Source organism: Limulus polyphemus, unplaced genomic scaffold (genome assembly GCF_000517525.1).
Source record: "Limulus polyphemus unplaced genomic scaffold, Limulus_polyphemus-2.1.2 Scaffold966, whole genome shotgun sequence".
Lineage (NCBI taxonomy): Eukaryota > Metazoa > Arthropoda > Merostomata > Xiphosura > Limulidae > Limulus > Limulus polyphemus.
In genome coordinates this window covers 114931-131281 of record NW_013666576.1, presented here as the reverse complement: position 1 = coordinate 131281, position 16351 = coordinate 114931, and the positions used below count along the sequence as shown (strand labels likewise).

At 34.4% G+C, this 16351-nt stretch overlaps 1 protein-coding gene and 1 long non-coding RNA gene across 3 annotated transcripts in view; one reads left to right on the top strand and one right to left on the bottom strand.

The window, feature by feature from the left end:
* Positions 1-10945, top strand: part of LOC111086265 — a 48310-nt gene extending 37365 nt beyond the window's left edge. Inside the window, exon 3 of the long non-coding RNA XR_002610987.1 lies at positions 10867-10945. This is a non-coding gene — a long non-coding RNA (uncharacterized LOC111086265). The remainder of the gene's footprint in view (positions 1-10866) is intronic.
* The window catches only part of LOC106461470 (transmembrane and TPR repeat-containing protein CG4050-like), a 132681-nt gene that overhangs the window by 15249 nt on the left and 101081 nt on the right, over positions 1-16351 (bottom strand). For both annotated transcript variants that reach the window (XM_013921294.2, XM_022388441.1), the window contains exons 10-15: positions 14735-14818; positions 13241-13378; positions 12730-12823; positions 10849-10983; positions 8719-8801; positions 5467-5539 (exon numbers count right to left, since the gene is read on the bottom strand). In XM_013921294.2, the coding sequence (XP_013776748.2) occupies positions 5467-5539; positions 8719-8801; positions 10849-10983; positions 12730-12823; positions 13241-13378; positions 14735-14818 (607 nt within the window). The remainder of the gene's footprint in view (positions 1-5466; positions 5540-8718; positions 8802-10848; positions 10984-12729; positions 12824-13240; positions 13379-14734; positions 14819-16351) is intronic.

Here is a 16351-nt window from a genome sequence, read left to right as displayed (position 1 = left end):
ATATAATATTAGAAAGCGATACGGTGAATACAATATCTAGCCCCCCAGTGGCACAGCGGTATGTCTGCGGACTTACAACGCTAGAAACCGTGTTTCGATACCCGTGGTGGCAGAGCACAGATAGCCCTTTGTGAAGCTTTGTGCTTTACTACAAAGAAGAATACAATATCTAATATAACACACGTTTTTTAATTAGTTAATATTATGTTTGTTTGTTTTTAATTATGCACAAAGCTACACAAGGGTTATCTGTGCTCTGCCCACCACGGGTATCGAAACCCGGATTCTAGCGTTGTAAGTCCGCAGACATACCGCTATGCCACTGGGGGGCGTTAATATTATGTATCTACTCTAATGTTAAATAGAATGACATTTCAAACATATAGTGAACATATAATCAAAAGTTATGGTTTAAACGCCGAAAGCCGGCGAAATATTGGAAAACCAAAAGGCTTAAAAATCATTGTAAAAACAAAATAACTGCATATTTGCTTTTATCCACATTCCTATTAATTTGTCTATTGCAGCTCGAAATCAGAGGCGTGTAAAAATAGTATTTCAGATCTAACGTTTGTTTTCCACATATTGCTGACCAATAATTTTTTCGTTCAATACCAGAACTCATCAGCTTGAACTCTCGCCCAGTGAAAAGAATATCCTAAATAAAGAAATTAAGTTTGTCCCTATCAATAGTAGCGTCGATACCTTTGGCACAATGGAAGATATCGAGCGATTTGTTTCTCATATTAAGACTGAAAACCAATTTTTACAAAATCTCGGAAACACATTCTTCAAAAATTACCCCTTCTTGTGATCCCTTCTCTAAATTTTCCTCAAAACACTTCTCATGGACGCCATCCTCCGGAGAGTTCATTGCTCAGATTTACTTCACTTGTAAGTGTAGGAATGAAATCAATTAATTGGATTTAAACGTGAAAAATAAATCTATAAATATCTCTCACGACGAACAATTGGCTTTAAATAACTTGCAACAAAGAGATGACATTGTTATAAAACCATCGGACAAAGGTGAAGCCATTGTAGTTTGGCGCAAGGATTTATATATATATCTGAAGCCTTGAAACAACTAAAGAATAGTACTTTTTACACCCATCTTCGAAACAACCCAATTAATGACCTCAACAACCTAATAACATCCACAATTGAAGAAATGACAGATGCTGAAGAATTACCCATTGCAGCCAAGAATCTCATCGTAAGTGAACCTAGAACTCCCACTTTCTGTCCTCTCACTAAAATCCACAAGGAAGGATATCTGGAACGACCCATTGTATCTATATGCAGTTGCCCTACAGAACAAATATCCTGTTACCTTGACGACTTTTTTTCACCATTCGTCATGAACTTACAAACACACATAAAGGACACAACTCTTTTGATTACTTTAATCAAGAACACACATTTAACTGGAAAGGAACACTTCATTTCCTTAGACCAAAGACCCATACTGAACCCTTCAACACACACACTTCTATGTTTAACCCAACTTGTACTCACACTTAGTGTCTATACTTTTAATTGTAACTGCCATAAACAGATCTGCAGGGTCGCCATGGAAACTAAAATGGGCTCCACCTTTGCCGGCCTCCTTGTTGGATATACCGAAATTCTTATGTTTAATCAATATAACGGATTAGCACCAGTGATGTATCGTCACTACATTGACGACATGCTAGGGATTGCATGCATACATACCAAAATCAGATTTAGAAATTGTCTACACTATATTTCCTCTTTCCACACTTCTTTAAAATTTACTTGGGAAATATCCGATACAACATTCCCATTTCTCGACATTAATATATACATACAAGACGACCATCTGACCACTAGTATACATTACAAAGAAACACATTCACACACGTACGTACATTTCAACTTGGCTCGGCATGGCCAGGTGGTTAGGGCGCTCGACTCGCAATCTGAGGGTCGCGCGTTCGAATCCCCGTCCCACCAAACATGCTTGCCCTTTTAGCCGTGGGGGCGTTATAATATTACGGTCAATCCCACTATTCGCTGGTAAAAGAGTAGACCAAGAGTTGGCGGTGGGTGGTGATGACTAGCTGCCTTCCCTCTAGTCTTACACTGCTAAATTAGGGACGGCTAGCGCAGATAGCCCTCGTGTAGCTTTGCTTTCAAAAACAAACAAACATTTCGAATCTTCCAACCCTTACAGTAACAAAAAGTCAATACCATACTCACAATTTCTACAACTACGCAAGCTAAGTAGTGATGATGATGATAATGATTATAAATTAAAATCCAAAGACACGGAAACTTTCTTTTCTAAACGACATTACCCTAATTCTCTCATCCACGATCCAGCTACCAAAGCTAGTTCATATATCCAGGAGCAAACATTCAACCCTACCAAGAAAGAACACACCAATCGCCTTGTGTTAAAACACCAACAGACCAACAAGAAGATCAACTGTTTGTTTGTTTATAATTAAACACAAAGCTACACAATGGGCTATCTGTCCTCTGCCCATCACGGGTATCAAAACCCGGTTTCTAGCGTTGTAAGTACGCAGCCATATCGCTGTGCCACGGAGGGGGGGGCAATAAGATGAAATATATTATTATATTAAACAACTACACAATACTTACTGAAGACCTTACCACTAAATCTCTTTTCAAGAACCCACCCCCTTATTTTTTACAGACATGACAAACACCTGAAAGAAATCCTGGTTCACAGTGACCTTTATTGCTCCAACAGGCATTCACAAAATAGAACGACTAATTTTTCCATTTTAATTTCAATCTGTTTTACGTTTTCTTGACTTGTAATATTTATGTATAAGATGTAATTTCATGCTCAACGCTCAAAATGCTACGCATTCAATTTTTAAATTCTGCGCATGCGCCTTTTGTTGTCAGCTGTACGACCTGACGAAGAGCACTAGCTCAAAACATCATCCTCTTCAAATAGAAACTTGGCGATTGTTTGACCTATTCTTTAATTTCGATATCTTTGTAGCCTATGTGGTTAAATCTATATTTCTTTCTTATAAATCATCACATGGGTTGGACAATGAGAGACAAAAGATTCCATGAAACGTTAATCGTATATTCAATATGATACTTTAAAGGTTTACGGAAGATTGGAAGACTAATAGCATTAAATATTTTGTTAAAACAAGCTAACTGCGGATGCTTTTTTTCACATTCCATTAACATTTTTTCATTGTTTTTACAACAACTTTTCTGCCTATTGGTTTTCCAATATTTCGCTACCTTTCGGTGTTTAATCCGTAACTTTTAAATTATTATCCTGTAAATAGCGTTTTATAAAATATTTTGTCTCTCATAGTCCAGCCGAAATGACGAGTTCTGGTATTGAGTGGAAAACTTATTGGGGGCAGCAATACGTGGGAGACAAAACATAAATATGAAACTATTTTTACACATATTTGAATTCGAGCTGCAACGAACATATTATCACTTATTGTATAGTATTCCGCTTTATTGCAGCTCCTGTCAAAAATATCACACGAGTGGTAAATCTCCCTATAGGAATTAGTACACAAAATGTTAAGGAAAAAAATCTTACTTTCATGTCGTAATGTACAAAAAACATTTGATTGATTTGTTTAATTATGTCATAATAAATAAAATAAAATGGAATTTAAGAACTTAACTTCCTAACATACTTAAATGTCAAGAAAACGAAACCACATTTACAGTTTTGGATGTAAAACAAAACAAAAAAAAAACAACAGGTTTCCAGCATTTTCTTTTCATTTTCTCTTTCACAATATTATTATATAGAACTACATTCAGCAATTACACCCACCTGATCTAATGCCCTTCGCTTGTTAAGATTCTTTTTTTTTCTGTTTCTGATGCAAGTTAAGAGCAAAGCATGTTCTAATAGTAACCGAAAACATGTTTCTAACGTGATCATATTACCGCGGTAACCATTCTGTTACCCAACAAAGAAATTTCTTGCTGTTTTAGCAGAAAACCATTTACTCTTTCAGTGGTTGTAGAAAAATATGAATCCAATCACGTGCTTGGTCACGTGAATGATTTTTTTTATTATCGATTCCAATGCAATAAAAAAAGAAATGTATCAGTTATTATTAAAAACATTCATCGTCACACATAAGTAATCTCAAGAATATCTAACTGAAGGTTCAAGTTTTGTTAAAAGGCGTAGTTCATATTGTTAATAATGTAGTCTACGTGTCAACAGTGTCATTAAAATTCACTTCAGCTACACTTTAACTGAAGCGTGATCCACCAGTCATAATGCGATGTACTATTTCATTTATTACCAACTAATAGATCACGCATTACCAACATAGGCGTTATACATCATAAGACTGGGTTCTTATAACACCTTACTCTCTTAGACGGAAGAATGGTTTAAGTACTGGTTATACGGCGGATGATGTTACGGAAATACTTGCACTTAATTCTATCAGTTTCTAAGTGAAGCATAAGCTTTACAGGTCCTAAAAATTCGTTAAAACAACCTCTGTTATTTGGTTCTTATTCTACTTAGTTTTTATTTGAGATGACGTTATATTCATCCATAAATTATATGGTTGGCAAGCGTGGTTCTGTTAAAAAAACAAAGTAAAACACTTTTCTAAAGGCGCAAGATTTTATCTTCTGTGGATAGGATTCATTAGCGTGATAGACGCAATTCTTTGTAAAACAAGAAATGTAAGGAATTTTGCTTGAATAATGTTTAGCTAAGTATGAAGAAAGAGAAAACAAAGCATCATTCATTTTAATAATAATAAACCCTTACTACAGAGAAAACTTGCATTAATAGTGTGATAGTAATTATTTTGTATTACTCACGAACTGTATAATCTTCACACGTTAAATCACCAGTACGTTTTGTTCGCATATATATATATATATATGATCTTTCATGGTTTCCAATGATAGTCACGACGGAAACAATAGCTTGTAGTAGCATTAATGTAGGTTACACATAAATGGAAATACCAATACTTATAACAACAGCTACATCATATTTCTATAAGGGAAATTATTGGAAATCATAATACTTATAAAAACGGCTACATCATATTTCTATAAGGGAAATTATGGGAAATCATAATACTTATAAAAACTGCTACATCATATTTCTATAAGGGAAATTATTGGAAATCATAATACTTATAAAAACTGCTACATCATATTTCTATAAGGGAAATTATGGGAAATCATAATACTTATAAAAACGGCTACATCATATTTCTATAAGTGAAATTATGGGAAATCATAATACTTATAAAAACCGTTACATCATATTTCTATAAGGGAAATTATGGGAAATCATAATACTTATAAAAACGGTTACATCATATTTCTATAAGAGAAATTATGGGAAATATAATACTTATAAAAACGGTTACATCTTGTTTCTGTGAGAAAATCATAGGGTTTTCTTATCAAGTAAGCGCAATATTTACCACCTACATTGTGATAAAGATCCGGGTTGTGGGTGTCAAACTGTAGTGCCTGTTCGTACATAGCCTCTGCTTCTTTTGTTCTGAAAAAGGAACCGCAAAAAATAGTTACAAATGGAGCAATATATAATTGATATATTAAATACGTATCGGTAAAAGTTTCAGCCTAGAAAACGGAATCTCTTTCTTTTGTGGTATTCGAATGTCACTGTTACAATAATATGAATCTTAAAGAATATTTACCCCAGGCTTGATCCGGCTCAAAATAATCAAAATATCTTTAATTGCATTTCGTCACGTCCACGTGCATGCAAGTGTCGTATTATTAGTGATATTATAGCTGTACTTGTGTCTAACAAAACTGATCGACATAAAAGCAGGAGATTATGGTTTAATGATAAAAACTACAACAGAATAAAGTAAAACTGACCACCTTTTAAAACCGTATAAAATGTACGAAAACAAATATATAATTCTTTACGTCTCTTAATTTTGAGCCGTGTTTGTTGTATAAGTAGAATTTCTTTAATTTTCAGTTAGTGTGGCGCCTAACTACTTGGCCTAGCCGGGCCCTGAATTCTATCTGTGAGAACCATAGCTGTCTTTAAGTTCGAAGAATGTAATATTTCTTTTAACGCTTTATTTGATTAATAAACAACATTTTAACATCTTGTCAGAAGATTAACCGTAAACGAAAGAAGTAGAGCTGAATGTTCCTCGGAACTACTTTTTTTCTTCATATAGAGCTAGGTGGATTCTGCAGTAAGACTACCTAGAGTTTGTGTTAACTGACCACAACACAGCGAATAATATATGTATGTAGGCACATACATATATTCGTATTTACTTATTTATTCTTTACTGTCTTACTCTCTAATAATACCTGCTTTAAATGCGATTCCTATCGTGTAAAATAAAACAATTAACTCAAATGTAATTGATAACAACGCCAGATGTAATGTTTTTAAACATTATATGATATTTGTGTAATACTAGTCCAACGTCGTGTGGAGAACTATAATAAAACACGAACATACAGCAATGGATGACACGCTCGAACGACGGTAATAAAGAAAATAAATAATTTTTCAGCAATGAAAGATGGATTAAAGTTTCCCAGAACCGCCAGAACAAGTTATAGAGGCATGCTGGAATAAGTATAGTCTTCGAACTAAACACAAAATGTCGAAAAAGTGGAAAGAGAGTTTTACAGAACAACCAGATGACAGTATGGATCAATATTAGCGAGTGCAACCATCTCTATGAAAAGAAATTGCGATGTACAAATTCTTGAAACGTGCCTTAGGGAAATCAAAGTCGGAAGCTGGATAATTTTCACCTGTATTGTAAAATTTATATTTCTATACGAGTGTGAGCAAAATCACGATGCTTTCAGAGGGACAAAGTGAACTCCTGTAGAGAGAACTTACAAACTATAAAATTGAATTTGTACAGTTCCGGAAACATGAGCTTGGTTGAGATTTCTAATCAGTGGAGCGATACATTCACTTGTTGTAAGCAAAGAATAGTTTTAAATCAAAATGAATTTCCTAAAAATTAAAAGAAGTATCGGAGTAGTTAGCCACCACAGTCAAACCAGGTCATGATACCAAAGGAAAAAAAACAACGTAATTTCACATTTTAAACTTAGAAAGAGAAACAAAACATTGTGTAAATCTGTGGAGCTAGCACAACAAGCAGGACTTCGAACTCTATTCCATATTACAACCATATGATATCTAATATTTAAAAGCATTGTAAAGAAGCAATAATCTGGATTAAAAACTGCATAAACAGAATGATTTGTTTGTTTTTGGATTTCGTGCAAAGCTACATTAGGGCTATCTGCGCTAGCCGTCCCTAATTTAGCAGTGTAAGACTAGAGGGAAGGCAGCTAGTCATCACCACCCACCGCCAACTCTTGGGCTACCCTTTTACCAACGAATAGTGGGATTGACCGTCACATTATAACGCCCCCACGGCTGAAAGGGCGAGCATGTTTGGTGGGATGGGGATACAAACCCGCGACCCGCAGACTGCGAGTCGAGCGCCCTAACCATCTGGCCATGCCGGACCAAACCGAATGGAGACATTATATTAGGCCTTTCTAGAGAGTTTCAAAGAATTGGAAATCATAAAAAAGTACAAGATAATACAGTAAGAACAAGACTAGATCCTGAAGTTAAATGAATTTTTATTGGGCTAGCAGTACTCATAAACCTCTTATTTCCGACCAAAGCGGAAATATTTCAAAACTCTTTTCTGTACACATCTTGTGTGTGTGTGTGGTAGGTCATTTCCATCTGAAAAATAAAACTTTTCAGATGACGACGTGCTTTTATTTTCTCTAGGTACATAAAAGAACATAAACAAGGTACAGAAACCTATAACCAGTTTTTATGAAAGGGAAAAAAAAACACTCAGTACATGTATGCTTCACAAATTTATGCCATGACGTTCAATGATATATAGTTTAAGTTTCCACAGAAACAAGATACACAGGTAGCAAATAGGCTTAACGCAAGTAACCTTAATTTGTAGAAATATATGGTAAACGAAAAGATACAAGTTCTATAGTGTTTTGTGATTATTTTGCACATGACACATAATATCGGAATTAGAAAGCTAAACATTCTGTCTAAATAAAAGCATCAAAATATTATCACATTTTTCGTTAAGCCACTACGATTGACATTGAAAGCCAATTATGACAAGATAAAAACGTTTTATATTAGTTTAAGAAATTTGAAAGAATTCATTTTTAGTATTTCATAATGAAGATCTTTCAAACTAACACAAAGGAAAGGCAATAGATGCAAATACATCTATATGTAACCAAAACACAGAGAGAGAGAGAAACTGAAGATACTTTTCAAAGAACAATTTTCAACTTAATCTATCATTTTCATTATCATGTGTAATATACGAGTAATAGTAAGCAAAGCACTAACTGACATTGTCTATATATTAAAGTGCCAAGCGTAAAATATGTAAATCATCAGCAAAAACAGATAATTAGTGTCATTTAACAATTTATAATTACTCGCGAAAACACAGTACTATTATTTGCTAAATCAGTTGTTAGTAGTGAATACAGATAATTAATATAATGCGCGTGTCAGAAGTTAAGGCAGTTTCATAGAAGTATCATGTTTCCTTATATATATATATGGACAAGAACAGAACTTATGAAAATGTATACATTTTGATTGAATAAATTTATTTATTTTTATCCTCGCCTTTAGCAAACGAAATTACTTACCTATTAATTTTCATTAAAAAATCTCCTCGATTTAGATAAGCTCCCGTGTAATCTGACCTCAGTTTGATAGCTTCTTGATACAGCTGAAAAGAAATGTGATACAACTGATAAATTAACTTTAAATTACTCTGGCACCTCACGAAACGATACTCTGTGATACAAGCTAGGTGACAATTGAAAGTAGAAAATTTTATCATTCGGTATACTTATAATCGTTTAACCTGCCGCCGACGACGACGACGTGTATGGGTGGACGAGAGAAGGACATTCGTGTTAGTGTAGTCGAAAAAGTCCCATGTTTTTCTGCAGTTGATCATAACATCCATGAGAGCATTTATTTTGAGGATGCAATCTTTAAAGCGAGCAGAATTTATAAGATTCCTATAGTAAAAGTGTCGAATAGTATAATGACATTGTCAGACACCCAGTTACAGTGAATCAGTGCAAATATATCTTGTAACTTATTAACTCAGGGTTAAAATTCAGTTACCGTGAATCGATGTGTAAATGTCCTCGTTGCTGGGCAGACGTAGTTGTTAAATCAGTGGTTAAATCCTTTTATATTCTATTATGTGTATACAGAACATGTGTTAAATCAGTGGTTAAATCCTTTTATATTCTATTATGTGTATACAGAATATGTGTTAAATCAGTGGTTAAATCCTTTTATATTCTACTATGTGTATACAGAATATGTGTTAAATCAGTGGTTAAATCCTTTTATATTCTATTATGTGTGTACAGAATATGGTTTTATTTGTATCTCCATGTATTTTGTTTGTTTGTTTAAATTTATGCACAAAGCTACACAATGGGCTATCTGTGCTCTGCCCAATACGGGTATCGAAACCCGGTTTCTAGCGTTGTAAGTCCGCAGACATACTGCTGTGCTACTGGGGGGCGTCTCCATGTAATTAGAGTGTAAAAGTTGTGATTATGTCTCCAGAGAATTATTTGTGAGGATATTCAAAAATTACGTGAGAGATGTCATTATCCCTTTAATGTAACTCAAATCCTCATCATTGATGTAATGATAGCAATTGCTTTATAATAACAACTAATCAATGTATGGTAAATATGCATATTTTGTCCTCCAACGTTACGTACACATTTTCAACAATCAAAAATCCTTTTTACATCATTGTTGGGTCATTTGATTCGATTTATTTTGATGAACTAGTTCATGTTGTGGATGTATTTTCCCTTTATGGCAACGAACATAATGGCTGTAGTTCATTTACAAGCATAACTTGAATTTCCTGCAAAGCTAACAGAGGGCTAGATCCACAAGTCGTTCCAAATTTTGAGGTGATAGACTAGTGGAAAGGCAGCTATCCAACATCAGCCATCACCAACTATTGGTCTATTTCTTCCAGAACTAAAAGTGAGATTTGACCAAAAGTGCGCAGAGCAATTTTTGTTTTGGTGGTAAAGGGACACGAAACCTCAGACACACTAACCACTAGGCTGCACTCGACTCTCAAAACATAACGTATGCTGAGCCTTGGTGTTATGCGAAAGGCCTCGTCAGCGCTGGATACAGCATATATAATGTGATTGACATATTATACATTCTTCTTTGCTTTCCCTCAAACGTTCTTAGAACTTATACTATCTGGTTTGATACGAGAAAATTTCTCTCATTATTCTATTCTGATTATTTAACAATATGGCAACCAAACTATGTCTGCCATATCCAGTGCCGACGAGGCCTTTCGCCTAATACCAGAGTTTGCCAGCTGGAATATAACAACCAAAGTAGCGGTTGAAATGCTATTTATATAACCGTATTGAATGAACAACAACTGTTCTGTTGTAAACTAGATTAAGATGATGGTGTGTATTATTCTTTAATTAATTTTATATGAGTTATTTACAAAATTAAGAATTAAGGTAAGGATTAATAACACAACTGATCTATTTATTTTAAAACAATTATTTATTTTTACTTGAATTATCTTTAATCATCATTCAGAAAAACAGGTGAATCAACAAGCCTGTCGTAAACATTGAGAGTAGAAAATAGACTTAAAATTATAAACATTATTTTTTATGACAGCACTGTGCATTCGAACAATGAAATTAACTTAACTTCTGCACTTGTTTTTACTTCGCATATTCTGCACTTACCGCATCTGCCTCTTCTAGCCTTGTGTGATTGCGTGAGATCAGCGACGCAAGATTGAGGAACAGCTGTAGGTGTGTTTGAGTAACACGAGCTTCTGAGGACTTGACACGACTGGATCGAGGAAGGAGTGATTTGGCCTGTTGAGGAAATAAAGCTTACTTTTTTTTCTACGTGTTTGAAGATAGCTATATAGATATCGAATAAAGGTATACATTTTTTTCACCATTGATAGTATAATATCAAAATATTTGAATATTTAATAAAAATGATGTTTCTGTTAGATTAACCAGATTAAGAAGGTCAGAGCAAAGAGGATTTGACTAAATATGAAAATGTACTAAAATATCTAATAAACTTGTTACTTGAAAAGTATATTTGTTTTAAAACTTTCTGAGAAATAATAAATATCAATTTGATATAGAAATTATAAAGGTATGGTAATACAGATTATTACAAAGTAATGTTAGGCTTAAGGTCATATTATCACAAAAATTGTATAAGTGAACGCGCGACTTGAAAATGATATTACGTACGCGATTTTCTTAATAAGTATATTCAATCAAATTTTTCTTTTACTATGTAACTTGGGCAGCTGGCTACATAACGTGGAGTTTTCCTTTTGATTAACCAAATGTCCATATCTCAAAGAAAAGGTTTTCTTATTATGATAACAGGAAATCTAGAGTTGGTAGTATGATAAAAGTATTGAAAAAAGGGGGTACTTATTCACATGACATTTAACCCTAATATTACTATTTTGGGTTTATATCATTAAATTAATCAATAATATCTAAACTAAACAGTATTTTATATTATGACAGACTCACATTTTATTAAGAACCTGTAATAAACTAAGTTATATTTGTTTGTTTGTGTTAGATCAAAGCCACATTGGGCTACCTGCTGTGTTCACTGAAGGGATCGAACCCCGGATTTGTTGTGTTGTAAGTCCGTAAACTTACCACTGTCCCACCGAGAAACACTAAGTCTTATAACCAAGCCAATTGATGCTTAAATAGTTGGCCCGGCATGGCCAGGTGGTTAGGGCGTTCGACTCCCAATCCACAGGTTCGAATCCACGTCACACCAAACATGCTCGCCCTTTCAGCCGTGGGGGCGTTATAAAGTGACGGTCAATCCTACTATTCGTTGGTAAAAGAGTATCCCAAGAGTGGTGGGTGGTGATAACTAGCTGCCTTCCCTCAAGTCTTACACTGCTAAATTAGGGACGGTTAGCGCAGATAGCCCTCGTGTTGCTTTGCGCGAAATTCAAACCAAAACTTAAATAGTTTAGGAAAATATATTTAAAACTGGCTACCCAATTCTAGAGTTACAAATAGTTTTGAGTCACGTTTCCATCAAAGATTCATTATCACCATATAATGTGAACACATGCTAAGAAAATCTAAAGGTATTTTATCTAATATAAAATAAAAGGCACTATAAAAAGAAATTTTGATTGATCGTAGAGACACGAAAAATTATTGATGAGATATTAAGAGAAAAACAAAAAACATGCTGAACGAAAAATCAAAGTCTTTAATATTCTTCCAATGTTTTACAAACAAACAAGAAAAAGAAAGGCCACATTTTGAAATCACTTTAACATTATAAAATTAAATGTTTTGTATAATTGTGACTCCTATCACTTAATCGTAAATTGATTAGTTTTTCATAAAACAGACTTTTGGTTTTGTTTCAAGATATTTAATATATCGAATCTCCCCCAAAGCCTAACATATCTGCTAATGTTAAAATATAGGCAAAGGCAGTATCAAAGAACAGTTATAGCAGATATAATCCAATTCCCGTGGCTCTGAAATTATATCTATTTCAAGGGTGAGAGAGAGATGCTTAATAACAGTAACATAACTCACGAGTACCTTGAGGTACACCAACTCGGCTTCTTGATATTTCTTCATGAGTGTGAAAAGCCAGCCAGAGTTTAGATAACCTCGTATGTCATCTGGTTGAATTCTGAAAGAAGCAAGAAAGAAGGAAAGCTTAAATACAGGCATTCTGTAGTTTCATATACATCTTGTTAGCTCTGTTGATTAGTAATATAAAAAGCAAAGGCAAAAGGATTCTTTGCCAACAAAATAGTAGTTTTATGTTAGATATCTTGTTAAGATCGACATGTACAGTTGAACGTATTACGTGCTTCTAAAACCAAGAGTAAAAAAAAAATAGAAATGCCACAAAAACAGACAAGTTATTTAGTTCACGAACAAGGAGTAAAATCAGCAACTTCAAGCTAGGTCAGACACAAGTTGGTCAAGTAAATCCGTTTTGTCTTGGTCAATCAATGCTCTTATAAAAAGACGACGTTTTCCAGTCCTGCAATAAGAGCTTGCTTTTAAGTAGCTTTTTCCAACTTATAAAAACTTCTCTTACCTAATTGCTTGTTGGAAATATTGTAAGGCCTCCTCGTATTGAGCTTGCTTCTCTAAAACTTTTCCCAAGTTGTTGTAAAGTTTGGCATTTTTCTGGTTTACTCGGAGACCGGAAGAAAACAGAGTTTCATCAGAAGCCCTGTACAACATATATGGATCCTCTCGTAATTGATTTTCTCAGAATAAGCCAAAGTAAAATAATATCTGTCCAACAGTTTAGTGTATTGCAATATATTGTGGTAAGCATTCATGTGTTTCCTAATAATGTAGCAGCTTTCACAATGTCGTCCAACAATTAAGAAATGACCTGTACAAATCTAAACATTTATGCCTTACATTTCACTCAAAAACACTGTCATTTCTATTATCTCTGTCTAAATGGTATATTATTTACTGTAGAGAAAATATGTACCTTAGTCGAAAGAAAAACATTTTACTGTCATGTACTTGAATTACTCATCACACATTTCGTTTTTAGGATAAATAAATAATGAGCGTTTCTTCTTGTTTAATAACACAATAATAGTTAATGCATGAAATATAAGATCTTTTGTTTATTTAGCCAAAGTCTGAATGTATAGTAGGAAATTTCCACAAATGGTGAAATAATTAAAAGTTAAAATTCACGAAAGATACACACTTGCTTTTTATTCATCACGCCCCTCTGTCTTTCAAGTCGGCCCGGCATGGCCAGGTGGTTAGGGCGCTCGATACGCAATCTGAAGGTCGCGGGTTCGAATCCATGTCCCACCAAACATGCTCGCCCTTTCAGCCGTGGGGGCGTTATAATGTGACGGTCAATCTCACTATTCGTTGGTAAAAGAGTAACCCAAGATTTGGTGGTGGGTGGTGATGACTAGCTGCCTTCCCTCTAGTCTTACACTGCTAAATTAGGGACGGATAGCGCAGATAGCCCTCGTGTAGCTTTGCGCGAAATTCAAAATAAACAAACGATCCTTCAAGCCATAGAGTTCAAAAGAACAACTTAGTCGTCAAGTAGATACATAAAGAACTAAATGAAAGTGGACAGTTGACGCTAGAAGAAAACCCAGGTACGGATGTCATGTGATGTCTGTTTTTTTACCTCTTAAACAAAGCCAGAAACGTATAGCCATGCTATAACTTAATATCCTGGCTGAGTCTGATAATTCTTGACTTAGAAACAGAGCTGACTTTTCATGGCCAATTTTCATTCAAATCTAATTTGTCTCCAATGTAGCGCCCTAGAGCAAAATGTGTTTTATTTATAAAAAAAAGACAAGAAACGACAACAGTAATAAACTCTTGCTTACTCAGGCGACAGTTAAACCAACATACACATTTCACTTCACACGTAAAAGATAAAATAAAGAGGCATATTACGTACGTGTGAATGTGAACGAATACATGTAATACATGTGAGTGAAGAACAAATTAATTATGTACAGGTAATGCATATTCGTGAAATAGCGAACAAGTAAATTGACTGTATGTACAAAGCATCAGATGGACTTACCATTCTCTGTTTCTAACTGCAGTCTTTGTTCCATGGGCAATCACCAACAGAACGACACCGACCACAGCCAGGCCCCTCAGACGTCTGAAATGTAAGATAGAAGATCAATTTCATGACTTATTTCTGGCTGACATAAAATACAAGAAGCTTTCTTTTATCTCCGTGTTTTATTTGTTTTTATTTTGTTCTTCCAGTTTCGACCTTTTTAATGCACTTTCAATTGTTTAGACACCTCACCAAACATTGATTTTGTTTTTTTTATCTTATTTTATTTTCTGTAGGAGGTATGTACATGTATACCCGTGTATCATGTTTAACGCCTTTTAACTTTATCTTTCTCTCGCTTTATACGAACCTTCTACAGGCTACAAATTATTCTAACCTATAATTTGTTTTGATATGTTCACAAATCAAATTTTTCTAAGATGAAAAGTTAAAATAGAAAAGTACAGTAACTCGGTAGCTTTGTTTTCAGGTGTTGTGCAATATATAAATATATATATGTTCTTCCTTTTCTCCTAGGATATCAGTCAGCAACATAACCATGAACGAAGACCTCAAGCCTCGTGAATTTCAAAATTACGTTCTTCAGAGATATTATATAATCACCACATTGTAGAGTTTTTTAATCCACTAATATTTTTAAACAATATTTTCGAAAAATTTGAATTATAAACAAATATAGGTCAGTTTATGTGTGTTCGTTTGCAACATAATAAAATATGAGATATATCTCAGATCTTGTATTTTCCTTGGTGTTAGATGAGCACTGGTTCACGAAGTCTTGTGTTTTAGAGTTCTTTGTTTAGAAATCGCGAATGTTCTGGAAGAATATTATAGCTGGGTTTTGTATCAAAACTGTGTGGTTTTGATAAGATTTTCATGTTTCTGACACTATTTTAGCATGAACATGTTCTGGAACCAAGTTCCATATGACTTTTGTTTTGGAATATTTGTTATAAAATTCTATATATGTCCTGGGGCAGGTTAGTATTTTGAATTGGTTATGTTTAAAGACTGAAATTCTAGGCTCCATTACGTTACAGGGTCGGGTTTGTATGCTAGACGTATTACATTACAGGACTCATAAAAAAACTCAGTTTACTTCCAAGCTCTGCTTTTATGTCTCGGGTATATACCCTAGACCAGATTTCTCTCTCTAAATCTCGAACATGTATATTGACCAGGTTTATCCTCAGTAACATGTTTCAGTGCACTTTCTACAACTATTTCTTGAAACTGATATATGTTATGAGTCATTTATTGAAAGCTTCTCCCATGATTAGATCATATCTCTACTGCTTCTGATTTTTATGGCACAGATTTTGGTGCTTTAATTGTATGTATTTGTCATTTGTTCCTGAGAATATATCTGATCTTGGAATCTGTATATCTGCCATCGTCTAAAGTATCGTTTTGTACTTGATAAACTTAGCGTTACTTCACATACCAGGGTTTTTATTATTTATCTATACAGAAAAATTATCATGCCTGAAATTCACCAGACAGTACAAAATCGCACAAAGACAGTTACTTACCTACGCTCGTACGGACCGAACGGCGGAGTGTACGGTACGAGCAGAGTAGCGTCCGTCCCCTTTCCTACGCCGGTCGGGG